Consider the following 18,264-nt stretch of genomic DNA (forward strand, 5'->3'; position numbering starts at 1 on the left):
GAATCGAACCCGGGACTTCTGCACGCCAGGCCTACGCTCTACCACTGAGCCAACCGGCCAGGGTCATGGTGCACTTTTGACAGGTCACAGGTAAGCAACAAAAGACGATAGAAATGTGAAATCTGCACCAAATAAAAGGAAAACTCTCCCAGTTTCATACCTATTCAGTGCAGTTCAATGTGGGCTCACGCACAGACTCTTTAGGGCTCCTTAGGTAGCTATCCTGTATAGCCTCTACAGACTTATCACTGACTGATGGCCTACCAGAACAGGGTTTCTCCACCAAACTGCCAGTTTCCTTCAACTGCTTATCCCACCGAGTAATGTTATTCCTATGTGGTGGCGCTTCGTTATAAACATGCCGATATTCACGTTGCACCTTGGTCACGGATTCGAATTTAGCGAGTCATAGAACACACTAAACTTTCCTCTCTACCATCCACATCTCAACTGGCATGGCCGTGGGCTGCTCCGCTGTATACACGGTGTTACATCATCATCTGCGCATGCGCACATGCTGCCACATCATCCTACAGAAACTGGGAGAGTTTTCCTTTTATTTGGTGCAGATTTCACATTTCTATTGTCTTTTGTTGCTTTCCTAGGACTGGTCAAAAGTGCATCGTGACTTTACACACACACTGAATTTCACTCAACCCTGAGAGAAGGAGGGATTATTAGCCTCATTTTATGAAGAAGAAACTAAGGTTGCGAGCAGAGCAGTCTAGCAACTTTGCCCTTTCACATAGTGGGTATCTGAGCTGAGGTTAAAACCTGGGTTTCATTTCTCTAATCTGAAGGAATCCAAAAGCTATGGAATTTCTCCTCTATCCATTCACAAACTCACAACCAAAATAATCAGATACAAATGTGTCTGTTTGTTAAAACTGGCTGTCAGAGAAACCCCAAACCCCACAGTGGAACAGGAACTGGCTGACAGAGGGATGAGTAATGGATGGAGGCATGCTAAGGGCTCCCTCATTTGTGGACCTGAGCTGAGCCCAAACTGGTCCTCAAAGCTGGAGTCAGAGAGAGGGGACATCTGGAAAGAGCTGAACTCAGGAAAGGAGCCAGAGTTGCAGAACCAGGGAAAGGCTGAGCAGGAGAAGCCCAATCCCACGGGGCAGGGCGTTAGAAGTCATGGCCAAGGCATAGAACCTTGCCACCTCCTCATTGGGGTTGCCCTGGGCTGGGTCAAACCACATCTGGATACAGCGGCCACTTCCCTTGCTGTAGTTGCTGACTTTGTAGGAATGACTCCAGAGGCCCTCACACAAGGCGGTAGGAGTAGGAAAGTAGGACTCAAAGGTGCGGCACACAGCCCCTGCTGGACACTTGTTAGATCCTGCAAGGGGAAATAAAATAGACATTCAGCCTTTGGTTACCCCAGAAATATTCACACAATGCCAGATCCTCAAACTGCCTTTGTCCAAACCCCATCTCCATCACCTCACACGCCCAGCCCTCACCTGAGGTCCAGTTCCAGCCCTTTTGCCAGTTGCTCTTGCAGGTGTAGGAGGTGCGGCAGTCTTCCCACCAGCTCTCACAGTCCTCTCTGCACAGGGGCACGTTCAGGAAACGTTCTTTGCGCCAGCTCTGGTCTACCTGGATGGGAGGGGAATGGGGAGGCTCCTCTCAGCCAGGCATGTTGGCAGCCACAGCCTTGACTGAGCTGGAGGGCAGCCTGCTGGGGCATGTTAGGGAGACTCCCATACCTGCTGGATCCAGGGCCCCAGGTTGGGGGAGCACTCATAGAGACAGGTGTCCTGGATGAAGTGGCGCTTGCAGGCAGGCTTCATTGGGCCACAGTGGTCCCAGTTAAAGTTGTACAGGAGGGAAGTGTCTTTGTGCAGCTCCTGGCTGGTGCTGACAGAGCAGCAGGCATTCTTCCTCCAGGGACTGCACTGGTGGGGAGGACACAGCACTAAGTCCTTCCCACCAAAACTTCTGCCACATCAGCCTCTCCCTATTTGGTTCTTGCCTCCTACCCCAGGTTGGTTGCCCTAGAAATGTTCACGGTGAGGACCTCTCTGTCCTTGGCCTCCAGGAACTTCTATCTTGGGGGACACTCAATTACAACAGTGTGATCATGAGGTTGTGGGAGCTTGGGGGATACCTTGTCTTGAGAGGATAATACAGCAGACAACAGAACAGACAGAAATATGTGTTTGTGGGTCTTACATTCTGGTCAGGGGAGACAGACAGGAGGACACTAAAAGAGAAAAAATATGCTATGTAAGGATATGATCAACTATATAGGGAAATTTACAGCAAGGAATTGATATGTGGAATATGGGGGGATTGTTAAACTTTTTTTTCTTCTTTTCCAAGTGAGAGGAGAGGAGATAGAGAGACAGATTTCCGCATGTGCCTGAACTGGAATCCACCGCACAAGCCCATCTGGGGCCAATGCTCTGCTCATCTTGGGCCATGTTTGCAACCAAGCTATTTTTAGTGCCTGAGGCAGAGCCTCACTGAGCCATTCTCAGCTTCAGGAGACCAATGTGCTAGAACCAATCAAGCCATGGCTGCTGGAGGGGAAAAAAGAGAGAGAGAGAGAAGGGAAAGAGGAGCGATGGAGAAGCAGATGGTCACTTCTCTTGTGTGCCCTAACCATATAGCAAACCTGGGACATCACAAGCTGGGATGACCCTCCACTACTGAGCCAATTGGCCAGGGTCAATAGTTGAAATTTTTTTTTTTTGTATTTTTCTGAATTGAAAAGCAGGGAGACAGAGAGACAGACTCCTGCACGCACTCAACCGGGATCCACTTGGCATGCCCACCAGGGGGCGATGCCATGCCCATGTGGGGCATTGCTCCATTGCAACTGGAGCCATTCTAGCACCTGAGGTGAAGGCCATGGAGCCATCCTCAGTGCCCGGGCCAACTTTGCTCCAATGGAGCCTTGGCTGCAGGAGGAGAAGAGACAGATAGAGAGAAAGGAGAAGGAGAAGGGTGGAGAAGCAGATGGGCGCTTCTCCTGTGTGCCCTGGCCTAGAATCAAACCCGGGACTTCCGCACACCGGGCCAACGCTCTATCACTAAGCCAGCCGGCCAGGACCTGAATGTTGAAATTTTAAATAAGGTGGTTTGAAAATCCTCATTGGAACGTGACATTTTGAGTAAAGAAGAAAAGAGATTGAGTGACGCAGTAGTTTATTGTTGAATGACCTTATTTGTGGCAAGTATTACATCTGTGTCCCCCCAGTGGCAAAGTCAGTACCAGCCACATAGCAGGCCCACAGAAACATTTGCTAAAAAAGTAAATGAAAGACATATTTATGATGTTCTAGTCCAAACCAAACTTCATCTTACATATAGACACACCATAGTTTAGCATGTTTTTAATATAGACCAGATTTTCCAGGACAACAAACAACATGAAATGGAAGCCTATACTATAAGTTTTTAGTTACTAGAGTTAATCACTATTTAGAAGATTGTGTCATCAATGGCAATACTGCTTAAAGTATCTTAAAGCACTTAAATTTCCAATAGAATACACCTGTATCAATCTTCATTTGCAGCTGCCCCATTCATAGTGAATTTGCCAATAAAAGAAATGTGCTATGTCCCAATGACCTCTAATGTCATCATACCAGAAAATTGACATATTGAAATGTAGTTATTTTATTATAAATGACATTTTTTGTTGTTTGTTTTGTTGTGTTTTTCTTCTAAATTACTTTTTAAAATTCTCCTTTGCATTACAGGTGGTTATATTGATATTTTAAAATTAGATGTGCAAATAGATTCTATTAGTTTTGAACTTCATTCCAGGATAGAAAAGAGTCTAAACAATAGTTGTCATAAAAAGTAGACACGGAGTCTAATACAATTGCAACCAGGTGGCATAGGTTTTATAGAATGTGTGAAAGTACAACACCTCTGCCCTGTGCCACAGTCATCAGGGGCCTTCCTCTTTGCCCTTAGCACTCCATGGGACTGGCACATAGTGAAAGTAGGAAAAACCATCCTCCCCCAAAGTCTGGGAGATGTCCACCCCTCTCCTCCCCTGACCCCACTGCAAGGGCGGGTCATGTCCAGTTCCTCTGGGTGTCCATATGCTCCTCTGGGTCTGTTCCTCATTTGTATCATGTGGAAAATGTCATCTACCTACCTCAAAGGGCCACTGGGAAAAGTGAAATTATGTACAGAAAACACATGATACCTACCTAGTAAGTACTCAATAAATGATTATTCCATATTATTGCTGACATGATATCCTATTCAGGGGAGGCCACCCCTAAAATCACCTAAACCACTGCCCAACCTTTATCTTCTCAGCAAGAACTAGACGATGGGGTGTCTGACCCCTCAACCTTTCCCCCAACACCCTAACTTCCTCTTCCTTGTCAGAACCAGTCCCCTCCCCAGACAGAGCCACACTCCAGCCATACCTGGTCATGCAGCTTGTCCTCAGGGCCAGGCTCTGCCTTGTGGTGTTTGGCGTCCATGCAGACGTTGAGCAGGTCTGTCCTGTCTCTGGCACTGCACGTGGAGGCCAAAATGCAGCCCAGCAGCAGCAGAGGTGGTGTCAATGGCCAGGCCATGTCTTTCTGTTGCTGCAGAGGAAGCTGTGGAGAAGGAGAACAAGGCCTGAGGGGGGAGAGCCCTGTGCAGGGTGCTCCCTTCACCCCATCTCATTCTCCCCTCTCCACAGTGAAGGAAGACTGGGACCCTGTTCTTTCACTGCTAGTGTCCTGGGGCTCCCTGAGGCTAAGGCAGATGAGGCTGGCAAAGGGGGCTCCCTCACCCAGACTTGGAAGGCTCAGAGGGTATCTGATTTTAGAAGGTGGGCCCTGGAGGCCTTTTCCCAAGTTAGAGAAGATATCATGTGTTTACAACTTTTCCCTGGCCTTTACCTATAAAAAGTAATTAAGGAGCTTAGGTCTCTTCCCTACTTCCTCAAAAGGGCCAGGGACACACAGCGTCCTTCTCCTGTGGTCAACAAGTGCTTCGCCTTTAGACCCTGCATCACCTGGGCTCCCATGCGAGCTTAGAAACCCTGTTAGCCTGGGAAGGCAGTGGCCCGCTCTGCTGTGTTCTCCAAATCAGCATGAGGATCAAGTGATGCAACACACAAACAGGACCGTGTTTGGTTACAGGATACAGAAATGGAAAGAATATGGGGTTTTAAACAGCTTTATTCTCTCAAACTTTTTCCTATTTCCTAAAAGCCATTTCCTCCCTGCACCCCATGGTTAATCTGACTTCCTGAGCTCTAAGAGCTGGACTAATGCACCAGATGGCCACCTCACTCCTCAAAAACAAATGCAGAGATTCCTGGACTGAAAGACAACATGAACATCTCTCATGTTAAAGCAGCCTACCACACAGGGAGGCACCTAGAAACAGTGACAGCCCCCTTGTCTGTTCATGTCTGCCTGTCAATCACCCCCATCCCCACCCATTACAGATCTGTTCCTTTGGGCTCAGTCACTGAAGTACCTAAGAGTTGATAGCAAAGACCCATTCCTGTCCCTCACTATTCCCACATGCAATTGATTTCCTAGCCCTGGAAGGGTCCTACTTCCCTTGGCTCTGTTTTTGGGGTCAGGTCCTCCTTCTTCCCATTTACCCTTCAAGTCATCTTCCGCACAGGAAACAGAGTGATCTTCCTACAGAAAGGCATGATCCTCCCCTACACAGACCCACCAGGTGGCCCCAGTGCCCCTGCCACCCTTCTCTCCTTAGGGCATCTTACCTGAGACTCCTTTGCTGCTGGGAGCACACCCTGCTGTGTCTGGACTGGCCTCTCTCTGGGCTGGCCACAGCTGCAGGAGCCAGGCGTGTCCCCAGTGGTCTCTGTCCTCAGGCGGGATAGACTGCAGGAGCTCTGAAAGTGCTTACGAACAGAATGTGCGCTGCGTTTAGCAATTCCAGTTCCGCTTCCTTCAGTCCAGATGCCAGCCTCTTCAAGGCTTCCTTAATCTGTCAAGTTAGGCAATTCTGCTTGATTTCATCCCTTTATTTGTTCATTTACTCATTCTAGGATCCACACATTCAACTTTTATCAAAATTTACAGAACCACTCATCTCCTAGGGCAGTAGTGGGCAAAATCATTAGTCAACAGAGCCAAATATCAACAGTACAATGATTGAAATTTTTTTGAGAGCCAAATTTTTTAAACTTAAACTATATAGGTAGGTACATTCCTTATTGAGGTAGAGCCCGCACGTGGTATTTTGTAGAAGAGCCACACTCAAGGGGCCAAAGAGCCGCATGTGGCTCACGAGCCACAGTTTGCTGACCAAGGTCCTAGGGGAATCTGAATTTTTGAGATTCCCTATACTTGAGGTGGAAATAAGATGTGGGCCTGACCTGTGGTAGCACAGTGGATAAAGCATCTACCTGGAAATGCTGAGGTCGCCGGTTCGAAACCCTGGGCTTGCCTGGTCAAGGCACATATGGGAGTTGATGCTTCCAGCTTCTCCCCCCCTTCTCTCTCTCTGTCTCTCCTCTCTCTCTCTGCCTTTCCCTCTCCTCTCTGAAATGAATAAATAAATAAAAAATTAAAATTAAAAAAAAAAAAGATGTGGTGTAGTAGAACCCAGGTTTTAGGGTCAGGCCTTGGGACCAAGTGACAGCTCCATCCCTCACATGACCTTGTAAATGTCACTAAACTTTGCTCCCAGACTTTTGAGACAAGTGTTGAGACTGAATAACAGCTCTGTCTCACATGCGACCATGGGAAATACCACGAAACCTTGCTGATCTGTTGTTGGCTCACCAGAAAATTGTTGAGCATTATATCTGGAAAAGTCCGGCAAATACCAAGTAGGCTCAAATGACAACTATCAGGTTAATTTATGAGCAGTGAGGTTGACACAGGTAGAAGTTGAGATACAGAAGTCAAGAGTCATAGGGAAAAATTGTCGCAGATCTGGAAAACGGCAATCTCTCACCATATAACATTTTTCTTTAAACATATTTATGCATTTTGGAAAGCCCTGTGAAAATTGTAGTAAAATACACATTATTTTTAGGTCTTAGCCATTTTTAGGCATACAGTTCAGTAATGTTAAGTAATTCATATTGTGCCACCAATCTCCGGAACTTTTCATCTTGTAACAATGAAACTCTCTTCCCATTAAACAACTGCAGGGTGTCCTCAGGTTATGACACAGTTTTGTTCCTAAGGACAGTGACATAACCTAAATTTTGGTGTAAATTGAAACACACCTTAGCCTAACACAAATATGACACTTGTGATTTTAACATTCCTAAATGATGTAGGTAAGCGTACGAGGGGGCAGGGGGCTGGGGGCTGGGGGCTGGGGACAACATCTCCTTCACTCATTCGCCACATTACTATGTATTCTTCCACCACTCGCAACCAAACTAGTTCACCCACGTAGTACGACACTAATGGTGTAAGCCAAAAACACTCATGTCTCAACTTTTTAAAGTTTTTATGGGAGTTAGTGTTGTAAACTTTAATGTTGTATGTGGAGACTGCCGTAACCCGAGGACGCTCTATAACCCCCAGTAAAGAACTACTCCCCATTTCCTCCTCCCCCAGTTCTTGATGACCATCATTTGACTTTCTGTCTCTATGAATTTGACTACTACTCTAGGTACCTTCTATAAGTGACATCATACATTGTTTGTTCTCTGGCTTCTTTGACTACATAATATCCATAAAAGTCACCCATGTGTCAGACTTTCATCCCTTTTTATAGTTGAATAATATTTCATTGTATGTATATATACCACACTTTATTCTTCCATTCACTCATCAGTGGACATTTGGGTTGCTTCCACTTCTTGGTTATTGTGAAAATTGCTGCTATAAACACGGGTGTATAAATATCTCTTAAGGACGCTGCTTTCAATTCTTTTGGGTGTATATCCAGAAGTGAAATAGCTGGACCACATGGTAATTCTATTTTTAATATTTGAGGAAGTGTCATGCTATTTTCCATAGCAGCTATACAATTTTATATTCCCATCAACAGTGTACAAGAGAGCACCCTGGCTGATAGCTCAGTTGGCTAGTTTCAACTCATACAGCAAGGTATGGGTTCGATCTGAGTCAGGGCACATAAAAGAATCAGCCAATGAATGCATAAGTAAGTGGGACAACAAATCAATGTTCCTCTCTCTTTCTCTTCCATCCTCTCTCACTAAAATTAATAAATAATTTTTAAAAGTAATAATTTTAACAGTGTAGAAGAGGAAAAAAATTGTAAAAGAGTTCCAATTTCTTCCCATTCTTGCCGACACTTGTTATTTTCTGTTGAATTTTTTCAAAAAATAAAAGTCATCCTAATAGGTGTCAGGTGATATCTCATTATCTTTGGTCCCTTTTGAGTTAAGTTGTATATATGTAGTAGAATAAGGGTTCAACACAATTTTTTTTTGGCATGGGAATATCCAGTTGTGTCCCAGCATCATATTTTGAAAATATTATTCTTTGAATGGTCACTTATCCCATTTAAATGTCTTGAAACCATTGTGAAAAATCTGGATTCTACGTTCTATTCCATTGATTTGTATATCTATTCTTTTTTTTTTTTTTTTTTTTCCATTTTTCTGAAGCTGGAAACAGGGAGAGACAGTCAGACAGACTCCCGCATGCCCCCGACCGGGATCCACCCGGCACGCCCACCAGGGGCGGTGCTCTGCCCCCCAGGGGGCGATGCTCTGCCCATCCTGGGCGTCGCCATATTGCAACCAGAGCCACTCTAGCGCCTGAGGCAGAGGCCACAGAGCCATGCCCAGCGCCCGGGCCATCTTTGCTCCAATGGAGCCTTGGCTGCGGGAGGGGAAGAGAGAGACAGAGAGGAAAGTGCAGCGGAGGGGTGGAGAAGCAAATGGGCACTTCTCCTATGTGCCCTGGCCGGAAATCGAACCCGGGTCCTCCGCACGCTAGGCCGACGCTCTACCGCTGAGCCAACCGGCCAGGGCTCTATTCTTTTTTTAATTCAGTTTTTTAGAGAGGAGAGATAGAGAAAGAGACAGAGAGAGAGAGAGAGAGAGAGAGAAGGGAGGAGGAACAGGAAGTGTCAACTCCCATATGTACCTTGACCAGGCAAGCCCAGGGTTTCAAACTGGCAACCTTGGCATTCGAAGTTGACACTTTATCCACTGTGCCACCACAGGTCAGGCATGTGTATATCTATTCTTATACTATTACCACACTGTAATAAGTTTTGTAATAAGTTTTGAAATCAGGAAGTCTAAACCCTTCAATTTTGTTCTTTATTAAAATTGTTTGGGCCCGGCAGCAAAATGGCAATGGAGTAAGGGGACGTTTCAACTTCCACCTCCCAGAACCAAAGTGGATTACAATTTAATTTTAAGAACCATCATCTGGAAAAACCAACTTTGGACTAAACTAAGAGGACTCTTCAACCAAGGAACACTGAAGAAGCCACACTGAGCCTACTGGGAAAAGTGGAAATGCAGAGAGGGCTGCCCAGCTCCCAGGAACAAAGGGCAGCCTGGAGGGACTCACATGGCAGGAAGTGAGTTTAGTGGAGAGGGAAGGGTCTGGGACCCAGGAATAAAGCCCCAGCCTGCAGCCCTAGAGCCTAGAAAAGGCATATGGAGAGTATTTAGCTGCAAAACAAGCCAGTGTACTGTTTGTGAGATGAGACAGATTTCTCAGACTCAGGATTCTTCTTAAAGGGACTGTGCAGAAAACCTCTTTTGCAACCACTCACCCGGGTCTCTAGGAGATGGGGAGAGCTGAGAGGACTGGAGTAGCAGGAAGAGAGTGTAATCTAGGAGGCACAGGGAGAAACACTTTGAGGGACAGCCACCCTAACCTCTGGGCTGAGTCACCCCACAAATCTAAAATGAATATTTCCCCTGGAACCAGCAATATCAGCAAAGGGAAGTAGGACACCAGCCAAACAAGCTCTCCCGTGGCACTCAGAGCAGAGTCACTTAGAAGGAGGGAGCCATCAGGGATACAGTATTGAGTGCTAAAGTCTGAGCTGTGTCACCCCCCAACACATACTGCTGAGGGCTCTCCGGAGGGCAGTGGTGAGATGCCAAAGTGTGGTCCTGTTGGCAGAGGCAGAAGCCAGGCCGGCCATGACTGAGGCCCGGTGTGAGCTCAGTCCCCACTAGTGGGGGTGGAAGGGGCACAGGAAAGCAGTCTGACCCTGCTGTGGGCCGGGTAAGCAAGAGCGGTCCTGCCTGCAATCCCGCCCACAGGACGCACAGCCCCCCCTGTGGGGTCAGGGCAAAGGCTGAGGCTGCCTGGGCTTGTAGCCCAAGCATGTGAACACAGTCCCCTCACGGAGGAGAGGCAGAAACTGTAGCGACTGCAGCAGCGGGTTGGCACTGGCAATGCCCATACCTGAATGCCTGAGGCAGTGGCAGAGGGGGTAGTGGGCCTGCAGACAGACCACACCTAGGGAACACAGAGGACACACCCATTGGACTCCAGTGGCCACACCCTTCTTATACACAGACAAAATGGGAAGGCAGAGAAATGCAACCCAAATGAATCAAGAAAAATCCCCAGAAAAGGACTTGAATTAGTCAGATATAACCAAATTATTGGATGCAGAGTTTAAAATAATGATTGTTAGGATGCTCAAAAACCTTAGAACAACAATAAAGGGACATAACAAGCACCTAAATAAAGAGATAGCAAGTATAAAAAAGGACACTGAAATAATAAAAAAGAATTAGTCAGAAATGACAAATACAATATCAGAAATAAAGACCACAATGGAAGGAATTAAAAGCAGAATGGATGAAGCTGAGGATTAAATCAGCGAGTTAGAGGACAAGATAAATGAAGGCACAGAAGCAGAGCAGCAAAAAGAAAAGATACTCAAAAAGTTTGAGGGAACTCTAAGAGAGCTTTGTGACAACATGAAGAGAAATAGCATCTGCATCATAGGAGCTCCTGAAGAAGAAGAGAAAGAACAAGAGATAGAGACCTGTTCAATCAAATCATAGCTGAAAACGTCCCTAAATTGATGCAGGAAAAAGTCACATAAGTTCAAGAAGCACAGAGAATTCCATTAAAGAGAAACCCAAAGAAATCTACACCAAGACACATCATAATTAAAACCAAAGCTAAGAGATAAAGAGAAAATATTAAAAATTGCTAGAGAAAAAAAGGCTATCACCTACAAAGGAACCCCCATAAGAATGACATACAACTTCTCAACAGAAACACTTGAGGCCAGAAGGGAATGGTAAGAAATATTTAAAGTAATGCAGAACAAGAGCCTACAACCAAGACTACTTTAACCAGCAAGGCTATCATTTAAAATTGAAGGAAAAATAAAAGCTCTCCAGACAAAAAAAAAACCTCAAGGAATTTATTACAAACAAACCAATGCTGCAAGAAATGTTAAGAGGCCTGTTGTAAACAGATCAAAGAGGAAAAAGAATATAGTAAAAGAGGAATATAGCTTTAAAAAATAAAATGGCAATGAATAACTACATAACAATAATAACCTTAAATGTAAATGGATTAAATGCTCCAATCAGAAGACATAGAGTAGTTGCATGGATAAGAAAACAGGACCTATACATATGCTGTCTATAAGAGAAACACCTCAAAACAAAAGATGCACATAGACTGAAGGTAAAAGGATGGATAAAAATATTTCATGCAAATGGAAATGAAAAAAAAAAAGCTGGGGTAGTAATACTTATAGCAGACAAAATGGACTTTAAAATAAAGGCTAGCCTGACCACGTGGTGGTGCAGTGGATAGAGCATCAGACTGGGACACGGAGGACCCAGGTTCAAGACCCCGAGGTCGCCAGCTTGAGCATGGGCTTCTCTGGCTTGAGCAAAAAGCTCACCAGCTTGGACCCAAGGTCACTGGCTTGAGCAAGGGGTTACTCAGTCTGCTGAAGGCCCACGGTTAAGGCACATATGAGAAGGCAATCAATGAACAACTATGGTGTTGCAATGGCAACGAAAAACTGATGATTGATGGCTTCTTATCTCTTTCTGTTCCTGTCTGTCTATCCCTATCTATCCCTCTCTCTGACTCTCTCTCTGCCCCCGTTAAAACACACACACACACACACACACGAAGGCTATAGTAAGAGATAAAGAAGGTCACTACATAATGACAAAGGGAGCAATCCAACAGGAAGATATATCCATTATAAATATCCACGCACCTAATATAGGAGCATATATAAAGCAGACTTTGATGGATATAAAGGGTGAGATCAACAGCAATACTATAATAATAGGGGATTTCAATACCCCACTAACACCACTAGATAGATCCTCAAGAAAAAAAAATTAACAAAGAAACAGCAGACTTAAAGGACATACTAGATCAACTGGATTTAATAAATATCTTCAGAACCTTTCACCCTAAAGCAGCAGAATATACATTTTTTTCCAAGTGCTTATGGTACATTCTCTAGAATAGACCACAAGTAAGGGCACAAAAGCGGTCTCAACAAATTTAAGAAGATTGAAATCATATCAAGCATTTTCTCTGATCACAATGGCATGAAACTAGAAATCAACCACAACAGAAAAACTAAAAAATACTCAAACACTTTGAAACTAAATAACATGTTATTAAATAATGAATGGGTTAACAATGAGATCAAAGAAGAAATTTAAAAATTTCTAGAAACAAATGATAATGAGCTTACAACTCAAAATTTATGGGACACAGCAAAAGCAGTACTGAGAGGAAGTTCATAGCATTACAGGTATACCTTAAGAAGCTAGAAAAAGCTCAAATAAACAACTTAACCCTGCATCTAAAAGAAATAGAAAAAGAACAGCAAGTAAAGCCCAGAGGTAGTAGAAGGAAGGAAATAATAAAGATCAGAGTGGAAATAAATGACATAGAGGCTAAAGAAACAATACAGAGGATCAGTGAAACCAAAAGCTGGTTCTTTGAAAAGGTAAACAAGATCGATGAACCTTTAACCAGTCTCACCAAGAAAAAAAAGAGAGAAGACTCAAATAAATAAAATTAGAAATGAGAGTGGAGAAATAACAACTGACACAATGGAAATACAAAGGATTGTAAGAAAATACTATGAAGAACTGTATGCCAAAAAATTAGACAACCTAGATGAAATGGTCAAATTTCTTGAAACATATAATCTTTTAAAAATCAATCTGGAAGAATCAGAAAACCTAAACAGACTGATTACAACAAATGAGGTCGAAACAGTTATCAAAAAACTCCCAACAAACAAAAGCCTGGGCCAGATGGCTTCACAAGTGAATTCTACCAAATATTCAAAGAAGAACTAACTCCTATTCTTCTCAAGCTATTTCAAAAAATTCAAGGAAATTATATGAGGCGAGCATGATTCTGATTCCAAAACCAGGCAAAGACAACACAAAGAAAGAAAAGTATAGGCCAATATCCCTGATCAATTTAGATGATAAAATCCTCAACAAAATATTAGCAAACCAGGCCCTGGCCGGTTGGCTCAGTGGTAAAGCGTCGGCCTGGCGTGCGGGGGACCCGGGTTTGATTCCCGGCCAGGGCACATAGGAGAAGCGCCCATTTGCTTCTCCAACACCCCCCCCTTCCTCTCTGTCTCTCTCTTCCCCTCCCACAGCCAAGGCTCCATTGGAGCAAAGATGGCCTGGGCGCTGGGGATGGCTCCTTGGCCTCTGCCCCAGGCGCTAGAGTGGCTCTGGTCGTGGCAGAGCGACGCCCCGGAGGGGCAGAGCATCGCCCCCTGGTGGGCAGAGCGTCGCCCCTGGTGGGCGTGCCGGGTGGATCCCGGTCGGGTGCATGTGGGAGTCTCTCCCCGTTTCCAGCTTCAGAAAAATACAAAAAAAAAAAAAATTAGCAAACCAGATCCAGCAATATATGAAAAAAATCATACACCATGATCAAGTGGGATTTATTCTGGGGCAAAGCTGGTACAATATTCACAAATCATTCAATGTGATTCATCACATAAACAAAAGGAAGGAAAGAAACCACATGATAATTTCAATAGACGCAGAAAAAGCATTTGATAAAATCGAGCACCCATTCATGATCAAAACTCTCAGCAAAGTAGGAATACAGGAAACATATCTCCACATGACAAAGGCCATCTATGACAAACCCACAGCCAACATACTTAATGGGCAAAAATTAAAAGCAATCCCCTTAAGATCAGGAACAAAGCAGGGGTGCCCCCTTTCACCACTCTTATTCAACATAGTTCTGGAAGTCCTAGCCACAGCAATCAGACAAGAAGAAGAAATAAAAGGCATCCAAACTGGAAAAGAAGAAGTAAAACTATCATTATTTGCAGATGATATGATATTGTATAAAGAAAACCCTAAAGTCTCAGTCAAAAAACTACTGGACCTGAAAAATGAATTCAGCAAGGTGGCAGGATATAAAATTAATACTCAGAAATCAGAGGCATTTTTATACACCAACAATGAACTGTCAGAAAGAGAAATTAAGGAAACAATCTCCTTCACTATTGCAACCAAAAAAATAAAGTACCTAGGAGTAAATTTAACCAAGGAGATTAAAGACTTGTACTCAGAAAATTATAAAACATTGATAAAAAAAAATCAAGGAAGATACAAACAAGTGGAAGCATATACCGTGTTCATAGATAGGAAGAATAAACATTATTAAAATGTCTATATTACCCAAAGCAATCTATACATTCAATGCAATTCCTATTAAAATCCAATGACATTCTTTAAAGATATAGAACAAATATTCCAAAAATTGATATAAAACCAAAAAAGAACATGAATAGCCTCAGCAGTCTTGAAAATGAAGAATAAACTGGGAGGTATCGCACTTCCTAATATCAAGTTATACTACATTGTACTCAAAACAGCTTGGTATTGGCATAAGAACAGGCTTATAGATCAGTGCAACAGAACAGAGAACCCAGAAATAAACTCACACCTTTATGGACAACTGATATTTGACAAAGGAAGTAAGAGCATACAATGGAGTAAAGACAGTCTCCTCAACAAATGGTGTTGGGAAAATTGGACAGCTACCTAAAAAAAATGAAACTGGACCACCAACTTACACCATTCACAAAAATAAACTCAAAATGGATAAAAGACCTAAATGTAAGCTGTGAAACCATAAGCATCTTTAAAGAAAACATAGGCAGTAAGCTCTCCGACATCTCTCGCAGCAATATATTTGCTGATCTATCTCCATGGCAAGTGAGATAAAAGACAGGATAAACAAATGGAACTATATCAAACTAAAAAGCTTTTGCACAGCTAAAGACAATAAGAACAGAATAGAAAGACAAACTACACAATGGGAGAACACATTTGACAATACATCTGATAAGGGGTTAATAATTAAAATTTATAAAGAACTTGTAAAACTCAACACTAGGAAGATAAACAATCCAATAAAAAAATGTGCAAAAGAAATGAATAGACACCTGACCAGGCAGTGGTGTAGTGGATAGAGTGTCGAACTGGGATGCAGAGGACCCAGGTTCGAGACCCCGAGGTCACCAGCTTGAGCGCAGGCCCATTAGTTTGAGCAAAAGCTCACCTGCTTGGACCCAAGGTCGCTGGCTCGAGCAAGGGGTTACTCGGTCTGCTGAAGGCCCGTGGTCAAGGCACATATGAGAAAGCAATCAATGAACAACTAAGGTCTTGCAATGAAAAACTGATAATTGATGCTTCTCATCTCTCTCTGTTCCTGTCTGTCTGTCCCTGTCTATCCCTCTCTCTGACTCTCTCTCTCTCTCTCTGTCTCTGTAAAAGAAAAGAAAAAGAAAAGAAATGAATAGACATTTCTCCAAAGAGGACATACAGATGTCCAATAGGCATATGAAAAATTGCTTAACATCACTAATCATTAGAGAAATGCAAATTAAAACCACAATGAGATATCACTTCACACCAGTCAGAATGGCGCTCATCAACAAAACAATACAGAATAAGTGCTGGCGAGGATGTGGAGAAAAGGGAACCCTCCTGCACTGCTGGTGGGAATGCAGACTGGTGCAGCCACTATTGAAAACAGTAGGTAGATCCTTCAAAAAATTAAAAATGGAACTGCCTTTGGCCCAGCCATCCCACTTTTAGGAATATATCCCAAGAATATCATATCACTGATTCAAAAAGAGAAATGCACCTCCATGTTTATGGCAGCATTGTTCACAATAGCGAAGATCTGGAAACAGCCCAAGTGTCTGTCAGTGGACAAGTGGATTAAAAAGCTTTGGTACATATATACAATGGAATAATATGGGGCCATGAAAAAGAAGGAAATCTTACTTTTTGCAACAACATGGATGGACCTGAAAACTATTATGTTAAGTGAAATAAGCCAGGCACAAAAAGAAAAATATCATATGACCTCACTCATTTGAGGAATCCAATGAACACTGTGAACTGAGGAACAGAACTGAGACAGAAGAGAGATCAAAGGAACCAGAGGAAAAGAGAACAGAGGGAAAGGGAATGATAGGATGGGATAAACCTAAAGGGAATGGGGGAGGGCGCTATGGGGAGGGGGGCAAGGGAGACATTGAGGGGAATACGAGGGAGGGGGGATGCAGTCGGGGTGAAACAAACAAACAAAAAAACAAAGTGAAAGACCAAACACCAATTCTGTATTAGGTAACTAAGAGGTATGCAATTAACATTCTTCAGATTGGCAACTTTTTTTTTTCAGATTCATAACTTTTAGAAATATAGGCTCCTTTATTGTCAAACTCACATTTTTAAGAGACATACTTCTATGAGACATATTATAAAGCCCAAGTAAGTGATCTAGAAAGAAACAGTGGAAATAAGTTAAAATGACTTGCTCAGTGGCAGGTTTTTTCTCTCTTGATAAGAATTACCTCTGAGAAATTTGCATTTCAAAAGATGGCTCAGATAAGAGTTATAGGAAACCAGGTATTTGGACCTCAAAGGTACAGACTTCATTTTCATAAAGACAGTTACCTATAAACCCTATCCTTGAGGAACTCAGAGTTAAATTTCTGCCCGTTGGTGAGTATGTATCCTAAGAGGGGTCTTTAGAGGCACTGTGGATGGAGGTGGTATTGCCTATTGTCTTCAGGGAGAGAAAACTTTCTTGTAAAAGAGGAAGAAATTGGATAGCTGGAGGCTTAACCAGTCTCAGTGCTCACGTGACCAAAACCCAAGATGGCTTGTGAACCCTTCTTTACCGGCTATTGGCATCCCAAAGCCCACTTCTGCCTGGACCAGCCTTCAGTGTCCCTAAGGCTCCTGTCCCGCCCCTCCTCCAAGGGGGAGGAGACCTTCCTAAAGAGGGCAATACAATCAAGTCCTGACCTGGGGTAGGACCAGCAGCTGCAGTTACAGTGGGAGAGGGGAGTGCAACCTCGGCCTCAAGACCCGTGTGAGCTCTCCAGCCGTGCTGCAGCTCCGGGGATGTGAGCACAGCAGGTTGGAGGTGGAGAGAAGAGAAGGGGGAACAAGTTGAAAGGGCCACATGACACACAGTTTATCTAACCTCCAGCAGCTGCAGGAGGTCTCTGGCTGCTCACCTGGGCACTTGCCGCTGTAGAAGCAGTACAGGCAGCTGGATGCGCTTGGGGTTTTACGCACCAGGACCAGCAATCGAGGCAGCAGCGGGTGCACATGCCCTTCCCGCATTCTGTCCCCCGCACCCATCAGTCCATTGTCCCATCAGGTCCCACTGCACTGATTTGCGTGCAGGACAGAGCAAGGGGAAATGCCCAACCAGTGCTGTTTACTGTGGCGGTGCTGAGAACAAAGGCACCGGGCAACCGTGGAAGGGTAGACAGAAAATGTGCCGCGCTCCCCCCAACCTCTGCCCCAGTGTGTGCTGAGCCACAGGCAGTGGCAGCTGAGAGATTGGCAAGGCCAAGATGGCCTCTGAAGACACTTAGACCAGCCCCACAAAAGTGTGAGCCAGGGGAAGTCTTGATCTGGAGCTGAACCAGCAGTGACAGAAAAGAGAGAAGAGGAGTGGGAAAACCCACACCAACAGTAGCAGAGGAGCCCATAAAGAAAACACCTTCCAGCCTCCTGCAAGGGGGAGGGATGAGGAAGGAGGAGCAAGGACTCTTCCCTTCCTGGCTGGCTCACCAGGTGTTGGTGGAAATGAGGTCTTTCATGGACTCACATGGAAGACATTCCAGGAGACTCACCTATGGGAGGTTGAGGCTTCATAGGAAGGTTTGTTCGGGTGGAAATAGAAGGCTGTCCCAATGTCTCATCCCTGTCCATCCCACTGTGGACAAAGTCCAGCCTCATCTCCGTCAGGCCCAGGAGAAATGCCAGTGTCCATAAACTTTGTGCCATTGGTTCAGTTCAATTTAATCCACTCCAACCTTTGTTCC

General features: G+C 44.3%; 1 protein-coding gene across 2 annotated transcripts; it reads right to left on the reverse strand.

Annotated features, from left to right (window-relative positions):
* Positions 1–858: 858 nt before the first annotated feature.
* LOC136318037 (folate receptor beta-like) lies at positions 859–18,222 on the reverse strand. 2 transcript variants are annotated; one of them, XM_066250605.1, is made up of 6 exons: positions 18,073–18,222; positions 5,711–5,937; positions 4,404–4,580; positions 1,716–1,904; positions 1,470–1,605; positions 859–1,345 (listed from the first exon to the last, which is right to left on the reverse strand). In XM_066250605.1, the coding sequence occupies exons 3-6, from the start codon at positions 4,554–4,556 to the stop codon at positions 1,059–1,061; spliced, it is 765 nt and encodes a 254-aa protein (XP_066106702.1). In that variant the 5' UTR covers positions 4,557–4,580; positions 5,711–5,937; positions 18,073–18,222; the 3' UTR covers positions 859–1,058. The 2 variants fall into 2 exon arrangements, with proteins under 2 accessions (XP_066106702.1, XP_066106703.1); XM_066250606.1 differs by having other exon boundaries at positions 5,711–5,851; positions 18,073–18,149.
* Between the last annotated feature and the right edge of the window lie 42 nt (positions 18,223–18,264).

This window comes from Saccopteryx bilineata, chromosome 1 (genome assembly GCF_036850765.1).
Source record: "Saccopteryx bilineata isolate mSacBil1 chromosome 1, mSacBil1_pri_phased_curated, whole genome shotgun sequence".
NCBI lineage: Eukaryota > Metazoa > Chordata > Mammalia > Chiroptera > Emballonuridae > Saccopteryx > Saccopteryx bilineata.